This window comes from Poecilia latipinna, unplaced genomic scaffold, assembly GCF_001443285.1.
Source record: "Poecilia latipinna isolate Pla-1442-1.1 unplaced genomic scaffold, P_latipinna-1.0 Scaffold2451, whole genome shotgun sequence".
NCBI lineage: Eukaryota > Metazoa > Chordata > Actinopteri > Cyprinodontiformes > Poeciliidae > Poecilia > Poecilia latipinna.
In genome coordinates, this window is record NW_015115067.1 from 36,625 (window position 1) to 45,974 (window position 9,350).

Here is a 9,350-nt window from a genome sequence, read left to right on the forward strand (position 1 = left end):
AAAAAAAAAAAAAAAAGGTAGAAAATGTTTGACTTGAAACTAGATTTCTATTTTTGTGGTGAAATAACGCTCATTTACTGAGTGCTAATAGAAAATTGAGTGGAAGGAAAAAAACATGATAAAAACTTCTTAAGGTTGTGAAGGAAACCACAATCCCAGAGTGCTGCATCCAAACATTTCAATGGAAAATTGAGTGGAAAGAGAAAAGCTCGATAAAGTTGTGGAGAAAAGTTTGTTTACAAAGAGTAAATTTCTAGAAAATTTCTGACTAGAAACTAGGAAATTTCTATTTTTCTTCAAATTTCTGAGATTAATCTAAAAATTTGAGGGGTTTTTTTCTAGCAGTGTTTTGACTTTATCCTGAAATATCCTTGTTTTTTTAAATGAACATTTCTGAAATTAATATAAAAACTGACATTTTTTCCCAGAAATGTAAAAAATTTTAAACTCAAATTTTCATGTTTTTCTAGAAAATTTCTGAGATTAATCTCAAAATTTTGTGGAAAATTTCTAAAAAAAAAAAGCATTAAAACAGGATCCAATATTTTCTACAATAAGAAGATATTAATTTGTCATCATTTTCCCCCTAATTAAAAATAAAAAGCCTTTATTGCATCATTATTGAATTGCAGTCGGAGGCCGTGAAAAAATAACCTGGGGGCCGCAAACGGCCCACGCGCCACACTTTAGACACTCCTGATCTACTCTCAAATTTTCTGAGAAACTGAAATGTGGGTTTTCATTAGCCGTTAGCCATAATCATCAAAATAAACAAACATAAACACCTGATTTGTATAATTTAATTGTTTATTTTTGGTCTGGAGTGACTGAAAGAAAGTTTTACCTTCCAAGTATTTCCAGTAGTTCAGCTATACCGTTATGGTGCTCAGTTTCATAGATAAACCTGTAAAAACAACGGCTAATGTTAGCCATGCTAACCCAAACCAATGATCTGGATGCTAGCAGTTTAACATGCGAGTGTGTTGGAGTGAGCAGCAACAGGAAACCGACCTATAGAAAATGTTATTGATCTGTTTTCTGATGTACGCCCGCAGCCCCAGAAACTTCCCATAGATCCTGTGGAGAGTGGTTTTCAGGAAGTCTCTCTCTCTGGGATCCTCGCTGTCAAATAGTTCCAAGAGCTGCAAAGTGGGACAGAAAACACATTTTTATTGGATTTGACTCGCTGTGCCTTCTGTGTTTTATGTTAGAGAAATGTTGGGCTTTACCTGCATAACAAATTTCTGATCAATGTATTTCTTCGCTATGTTGGGCTGGAAGTCGGGAGATTCTAAAAACCTAAGAAAAAATTCATAGACGAGCTGCAAAAAAAAGAGAAAAGAGAAATCCATTTAAAAGCTGGAAAAAAAACAAAAAATCTTACCAAGTCGGATCTATAGCAAACATGTTACTTCACCTGAAATAAGACAAAACTAACTTTTCTATCTGCTCACATACTGAAAGAAAACTAAATATTTGTATATGTAAACATATCTTTTTGAAATCAGCAACTTCCCAATAACCATATTTCTATCAGCAATATCCCCATGTCAGGAATTTCCCAATATATGTCTAATTTTACCAATAATTTCCCTACATATTTATATTTATTCTTTTAATCAGCAATGTCCACATATTATATATCTATATATATATATATATCTATGTATATATATCTATATCTATATATATATATATATATAAGCATATATATATTTTATTAATTTATTCAAGTATTTCTTTTTTACAATTTTACCATATTTACATTTATCTGTAATTTCCCCGTATGCACATATACATTTTTTTTCTTATTTCAAGTGAACTGAGATATTTGCACTAGAAAACCTTGGTAAGGTTTTGTGTTTTTGCAGCATAAATTTGCATAACAACCCGCAGATTGCAGAACATTTAGGTTAAATTCGATCTGGACCTGCAGGTGGGGCCACGCCGCCTCGAGCGTCGGCTCGTCCTCCTCGGGATCAAACTCCGCTCCGGTTGGGTTGGACGACGGCGGCAACGTTCTGAACATATTCACAGCAAACTGAAAGAAGCAGCAGAAAACGGGAAGCAAACTCCCATCAGACGTTTTCATCATTTACCTGCAGCTGTTCTGAGAAAACAAAGACATGGCCTGATTTTTCACCCTCTCTCTCCAGTTTTCTTTTTTTAAGGTTAAACTTAACCGTGTTCCTACAACCACCCTGGAAGGTTTTGCCCCTCCATAATTTAACAGTCTTGTGTTTCTAGTCTTTGTCCGTGTCAACTGACTCCCCTGTGAGCCGCTGCACAGATCACAGGACATCGCAGGTGGCCTACTAAAACACTAGGAGCCTTGTTAGAGAAGATAAACTACAAAGGTAGGCTGGAGTGCGCCCAGTAGGCCCAGTAGGCCCTGTGACGATACCTCTGGATGCTAAAATCACAACCAGCATGGCTCAGTTGGACAGGAAAAACAAAATTAACTGAGAAAAGTTTGGATGATTGGGGGAAATCTTAGGAAACACCATTTCAGATTTCTTCTTTTAATCTGAATTAAGAGTTTCAGATTAAAATAATTTTTAGACCAAAGAAACCAAAGTACAGTTGATCGCAACGTATCCAAACATTTGCTACCAAAATCTTACCAAGTAGTTTGATTTAGTTTCTAGTGCAAATACAGCAAGTTACAGGAGCCGTTTTAAGTCAATATTTCCTCAATATTGATGGAAAAGTACTTGTTCCATCAGCAGATTATTTCATTTATAACATGGGAAAAATGTCTCATTTTAAGTGAAATAAGCTGCCAATGGGACGAGGACTCTTCTTCAAGTTCAAGGAATAATTGACTTAAAACAAGCTCCAATATCTTGCCAGAATTAGAAAGTTAGTAGAAATAAAATAAAACTAAGATATTTGACATGAAATGAAACCAAAATTACTTGGTAAGAGTTTCTGTTTTTGCACGAATAATTCAGGGAAAATCTATTCACACATTTTTTTGCAGTGCGTATCTGAAGCTACGTTCACAGCAGGCGAATGCGACGCAAATGCGCTTTTTTCTCCGGCTAAATGCGACTTTTTCCTCAGTCTGAACGAACAAATTCCAACCAAATTCACCCAAAAATGATCCAATTTGTGCTCATTTTTGGCTGCTTGGCTTTATTTTTAATTGTTTATGATGTTTTATTTTGGATATTTTAAATATGTTCCAGTTCCAGTGTGGAGTGTTTGGTACTAAATTAAAGTTTATTGGTCTTTGACTGATATGCCATTGCGAATATTGTTGCCTCCCTAAAATAATGGTCCAGGTTTTTTGCAAAAAAACAAAAAACAAAAACAATATCACCATCTTCAGCTCTGAATAAAACATAAACTAAACTATCAGAGGCCTGTTGATGTTGACACTCAACATAACTAGGTGGCAAAATTAACAGCAACTAGAATGGTTGCCGTTAGACGCAGCCTTATGTTATAAGTTGCCATAATTAATAAAATGAACTTTAGAAAGTAAAGCTAACATCCCATTGTGCAAGAAATTCCCCAAATCTATAAAAGTTGTGTAACTGGTTGGATTCTTTTTTCTGCCATTTCTCCCTGACCTACTGACCATGTGCACCACCTCCGGGTAGATGGGCTCGGTGATGACGTTCCTGTTGTGGGTGATGTACTCGACCATCTCGCTCAGGGCCGCCCGCTTCACCTCCTTCCATTTCAGGTCACTGAGCGGGTCAGAGAGGAAGTCGAAGAGGACGCAGCACTGCCGCAGCTTCTGGATGAACAGCTTCTCCTGTTCTGCTGGAGCCACATCTGCAGGAAAACAGGAAGAGGAGAGCAATCAGGAAAAACCAGAAAATAAACCCTCTGCAGCAGAGAAAACGACGCAGTTATAACAGGATTGTCTGAAGTAGGTATTAAATAGTCGGAGTCTCAGGACTGAACCCTGTGGTACTCCACATGTGATTCCTGCCCGTTCTGATGAGAAGCTAAAAGACATTTGCAGGTAAATATTATTTTTAGGAATCAACGATTGACGATTATCAGATTTTTTTAAAATTGAGCACATTCTATTAGAAAAAACAAACATTTTATTGCCTAAATTGTAACACTATAGCATTCTTTAGTGAATTTGAACCAGGTCAAGCTAAAACTTCACCACTTGAGGAGCTTGGGATAAGACATATTTACAGACATATTTAAACATCTTACATGCAAAATACATTTATATTTTTTCAGGTTGGCTTAATTACTGTTTTGAATTAAGTTTTTTTCAGTAAATGGCTATTCTTAATGTATATACTCCAGTTAATGATCAATCGATTACTAAAATAGTTGATGATTAATCGTTCAACGAACGATTAATCATGATTAATCAATTAATTGTTTCAGCCCTACTTCAGTTCCTTCACACAAAGAAATCCCTGTTTTTTTCGGTAAGATTCAAACCAATTAAGTGAAAGTATGAAAGAAAAACAACGTGACAATAAAACGTTGAAGACTTAAACAACAATTGGCAGCATAACGAGACAGCTGACAGCCGGAGAAAGAAAAATTGTGGGTTTTCTTTCTAGGACTCTGATCTGACCGTCTTTATTTCGTGGGCCTCTGAACCCAACAGCAGGAGGAAACTTCTACATTTCTATCTGGCTGCTCGTGTGATGCAGTAATAATACCGTTACACTGTTATTATCCAGCAATGTGACAACTTCTTCACTCCACCTCTCGTAACAGGTTGGTCCGTTTCATAGGTTTCTGTCAGCTGAAACAGACTTAATAAAACCAAATAATGACTCTGAAGACGACTGAAAAGTTCATTTATCTCAGTGCAACATGAGCATCTGTGGACAGAAACGCCTTGTTGATATCAGATTAGGGGCGAATGGACAGTCCGTTTTCAGATAACAGAAAAGCAACAGTGGCTCAAATATTCACTTGTTACAACCGAAGTATGCAGAATTTTCTTCCTGAAAACAAAAACAAGAGGAACCCAACAAAACTGGACGACATCAACATCTAAGAGCAGGAAGCATGCAGTTAAAAGTTCACATAATGTTTCCTGGTTCAACGTTCAATTATGATCGAAATTCAGTTTGATTCTCATCTCCCTTCACTGATCCATCTGGGGTTTCTCCCATTGAACTCGATTTCTCCGGTAGAGTTTCAACCAGGGCAATCAGCAAGCAGAAAGACGTCGTCAATGATAACTTCAATTTTTAAAGCCGTTTTGAGAATTGTATTCTGTGTAGTTTTAGCAATGGCAACGAACACAGTGAACAACGTTCATTACATTTTCTGAACAAAATCATTTATAGAGAGACATTTAGCTGCTTTAGGGCGTCTCGTCACTAAAACCAAATAATCTGCTGTTGGCCACGCCCCCAACTCAACGTTTACACTCGCCCCTCGAAAATGGCTGCAAACAGACATGCAATTATACAACCATGCATCTTTGAAAAGCAGAAGTAGAGCCTCCTGCATAAACAACAAGAATGCAGCAAGTGGCTTCTGGATGGTAAGTCAACAACAAAACACTTGTCTTTTCAAGCAGCCATTGTACCAAACATGTCCAGACTTTTGCATCCACTCAACTGCAGATTACCAAAATATTGCATTAATATGCAGCAGAAAAATCCAACAATTGTGCCCTTTTTTAGAGCTCTGCAACATCTGGTAGCGGCTGAAAGGAAACAACAGGCAGCCGAACGCATTCACTCCTCGTTATGAGGACATGTACAGTCATAGCCTCTAAAGAAAGGAAGGAAGAAAATGCACACAGACTTGGTGTGCAGCATTCCTACAACCTGGCAGGTTCTAGGTAAGCAGAGCCATGATGGGGATTTGGCTCCGACACAAACACACACTTCTGCAGCGTCAGTCTAAGGTCGGCCAGTTTATCCTGATAACAGCGCGAGAATGCCACAGCTTTGGAGCTGCCCTGTGTGTAAAAAGGTCCAACGTCCGTCATATTTATCTTTATTAGCTGCGTTTCCATCACAAATACACACAAAACTTTGTCAACATTCAGCTGATGTCAGAAAATTGACCTTTATCACTTTTTAACAGGAAAAAAACAAACATTTTTTGGTATTTTTTCCACTGTAGCAGAATACATTTAACCATACTACATGTGCTTTAATTTTTACAACATGACCTTTATCAATTTAAATTAAATAGAATCCCACAGTCATGCATTTAGTGTCACACAGTGGTGCTAAATCTACGTAGGGTGAGTGCACACAACATTTTTACTGCATTCGGGATTTAAAAGGGCAGATATTTACGACAAACGGAGGAGAACATCCCAAAATCCAGGGAGGGCAAAGCTGTTGTAACCTTAGGTATAAAACTACAGGTGGGCTATTGGTGCTAACACAGTAAAGACATGACTCGATGAGTAGGCCTGTCGCAATTCACAAAAACTCAATTAACCACATAATAAATTAAAACGAGCAATAATTACCATGATTTTTCTTTTTTTTTTCCCTCTTTCTAGCTGGATGATAAAAGTCTTCAGTTTTTGCTCTGTAGTTTGTTATTTAATGTAAAGGGGCAGAAGCTGCTGGGCTGAAGTTAACCACCAACTTGATTTTCTCTGTTAGAATAAATTCAGTGAACCTGCTGGACCTGAGATGAACAAAAACAGTTACATCAGCTAAAAAGCTTTCAGTTTGGGGTCAGACCTGCGACGTCCCATAATGCACAGGGACATACGGCGTAACGCTTCGCTCCTCTGGCGCTGTCAGGACTTAAGTTGCCTCTGTTACATAAGCCCTTCTCCTTGCGTTATACACTTTCTGTACGCTCTGAAAATACCCGCCGGCTTGTTGTGCAACAGATAAAGAGCCAGTGTTCTGATCCCAAAATTGATGTTTGCCACAATGTGACTTCTATTAACGTAATTCATGCGAGCCTCAGGTGGGAAACAGTCATGCAGAGGCTCTTTGTGTCTGCGCTCACACACCAGGCAGGACAGAGGGAGATTTATGTGAATCGTTTCTGTTCAAAACAGGAAGATAATGAAGAAGTGGAGTCACACTGGGACCAGTCTGCGGTTCGGTCCACAGAGCTGGGACTGCTTTTTACACAGAACCATTTGTGATCAATGCCAACATTGACAAACTGCTATTTATAGCCACGTAGAGAAACGCGTCACAGATTTCAAAGCCTGTGTGACCAATTTGGCTGCATCCTTAAAAACAAACACTAAAAGTTCAAATTAAAAAAAATTCACAAATTGGAAGTAAACCTTTTCAAATTATTAATTTACAATTCGACAATTCATGAAACAACTAAATTAGGGATACACCAAATGTAGTTTTCTGGCTAATCGCTGATTATCGGTCTTCATTGGATCCGATTTTAGCCAACACCAATTTTTCTTTTGGCTGAAATGTTGCTAATTATAGTCGGATTATTTGTTTTAAACACACTGGATCCGCGCACAGCTCAACTGCAGAAAGAGTCGGCCTTTAAACAAGTCACAATCAGCAATATCAGCAATAGATCAATTAATCAAATAATGAATTAAAACAAATTCAGTTTCCATTTTGCATCATTTATTTTCCCTTTTCTACCAAAAACTAAATAACAAAGTCAGTTTGTTGCTTTGGTCTCCAATAGCCTTTTATTTGAAAGACAATTTTGTTTACAGGAACTTCATAATTAATTTTATTTAATTTTTTTATTTGGGATAGTTAAAATGTATTCCAGTTCCAGTGTTAAATATGAATTAAATTTAAACTTTATTATCATTTATCACAATAACTTCTGGGACAATTTATTGTCTGTAAAAGAATGCACAAAAACTTTTAAAAATATTATACTTCATATTTTTCTCATTCCAAACACAAATTGTTCTTATTTTCTTGAAATAAGAAAAACTAGTGAGTAAAAATGTAATATGCTACATAAGACCAAAACAGTGAACTTTAGAGCAACCGAAAACACTCAGTTTGTTTTCTACCTGCAACATGAATTTGTGCTAAACTCCTAGAAAACGTGCAAACTCCTTTAAATCAGAGCAGAAAACTTTCAATAAAAGCATCGCACCAATTTCTCTGATCACTGATAAGTGACAAACATCAAATAAAAAATTTAATTTGATACTTTGATGTGTTTCCTACAAAGCATTTGAGACCGTTGTGTATAAATGAGCATTTGGAACAAATCTCCAGTTTAGATGATTGGATCTCAAGACATTAAATTAAAAAAACAATAATATTCTGACTGCTTTCAGCCAATTTCAAACAATTAAACAGTTACTTAAGGGACTATTCCAGGGAAAGAACTAAAATGGATTTAACAAACTCTTTGTAGAGAAGAAACATGTTATAATTCAGGTTACATATTGATCCGTTCGTAACCCGACTCTATAAGGGTTGAGTTGCACCAAGCTGACTTTTCCTGATCAATACTGATTTTCTGCCTTTCTCTGACATCTGACCTCCAGACAGAGTCAAGTTTTCCTCTGATAAAAAACAAACTATAAAACAAAAGTTAGGCGATAATCTATAATGTTGTTTTGAGACCATTTTCGACTGATATGGCATAACAATGTAATAACAGTCACAAAGGTGAATAAACTTTAATTTCTAAAACATTTAACACTGGAAACTGAAAACATTTTAAATATGCAGAATAAATAATCAATGAATTATGAAGTTTCTGTGAACAAATTTTTCCTTCAAAAAAAGCACCAAAGCACCAGACTGAAGGCTTCTAGCATCCAGCTTTTGGTAGAGAACAGTGATAAATCATACAACTGGAAATTAATGAACTTGTTTTAATTTATCAAGCAATTAATTGATATAACTTGATATAACTCTTCCCATGCAAAGTAATACATTTTCAGCCTTTTCCGTTGTCACCCACTTAGACGTGGAGAAGATCGTAAAAAGCATGAAAACTTCCACCTGCGTGCTAGACCCTCTCCCCACAGCATTACTTAAGTCTAATATTACAGCTATTTGCCCATTAATCACAACCATTATTAATCAGTCTTTGCGGGCTGGTCAGGTTCCCCCATCTCTTAAAACTGCAGTCATCCACCCTTATCTGAAAAAACCCTCACTTGACCCCAATATTCTTGCCCATTACAGACCTGTTTCAAATTTACCGTTTATAACTATATTTATATTTTAGCATTTTAACCATCTATAAAAGCCAAACCGGGCATTTTAACCATCTATAACAGCCAAACCCGGCATTTTAACCATCTATAGCAGCCAAACCCGGCATTTTAACCATCTATAGCAGCCAAACCCGGCATTTTAACCATCTATAAAAGCCAAACCCGGCATTTTAACCGGGTTTAGTTGTTAGTTGTTATATAGATGGTTAAAATGCAAAATGATAATATTGTTTCAAGACCAGTT

At 36.7% G+C, this 9,350-nt stretch overlaps 1 protein-coding gene and 1 long non-coding RNA gene across 5 annotated transcripts in view; one reads left to right on the forward strand and one right to left on the reverse strand.

Annotated features, from left to right (window-relative positions):
• Positions 1-9,350, reverse strand: part of LOC106937856 (serine/threonine-protein phosphatase 2A 56 kDa regulatory subunit gamma isoform) — a 43,226-nt gene that overhangs the window by 9,814 nt on the left and 24,062 nt on the right. For all 4 annotated transcript variants that reach the window (XM_015019577.1, XM_015019579.1, XM_015019580.1 and 1 more), the window contains 5 exons: positions 3,587-3,786; positions 1,931-2,041; positions 1,230-1,322; positions 1,012-1,142; positions 845-904 (listed from right to left, as the gene is read on the reverse strand). In XM_015019577.1, coding sequence (XP_014875063.1) covers positions 845-904; positions 1,012-1,142; positions 1,230-1,322; positions 1,931-2,041; positions 3,587-3,786 — 595 coding nt within the window. The remainder of the gene's footprint in view (positions 1-844; positions 905-1,011; positions 1,143-1,229; positions 1,323-1,930; positions 2,042-3,586; positions 3,787-9,350) is intronic.
• The window catches only part of LOC106937857 (uncharacterized), an 11,630-nt gene continuing 7,722 nt past the window's right edge, over positions 5,443-9,350 (forward strand). The window contains exon 1 of the long non-coding RNA XR_001422481.1: positions 5,443-5,540. This is a non-coding gene — a long non-coding RNA (uncharacterized LOC106937857). The remainder of the gene's footprint in view (positions 5,541-9,350) is intronic.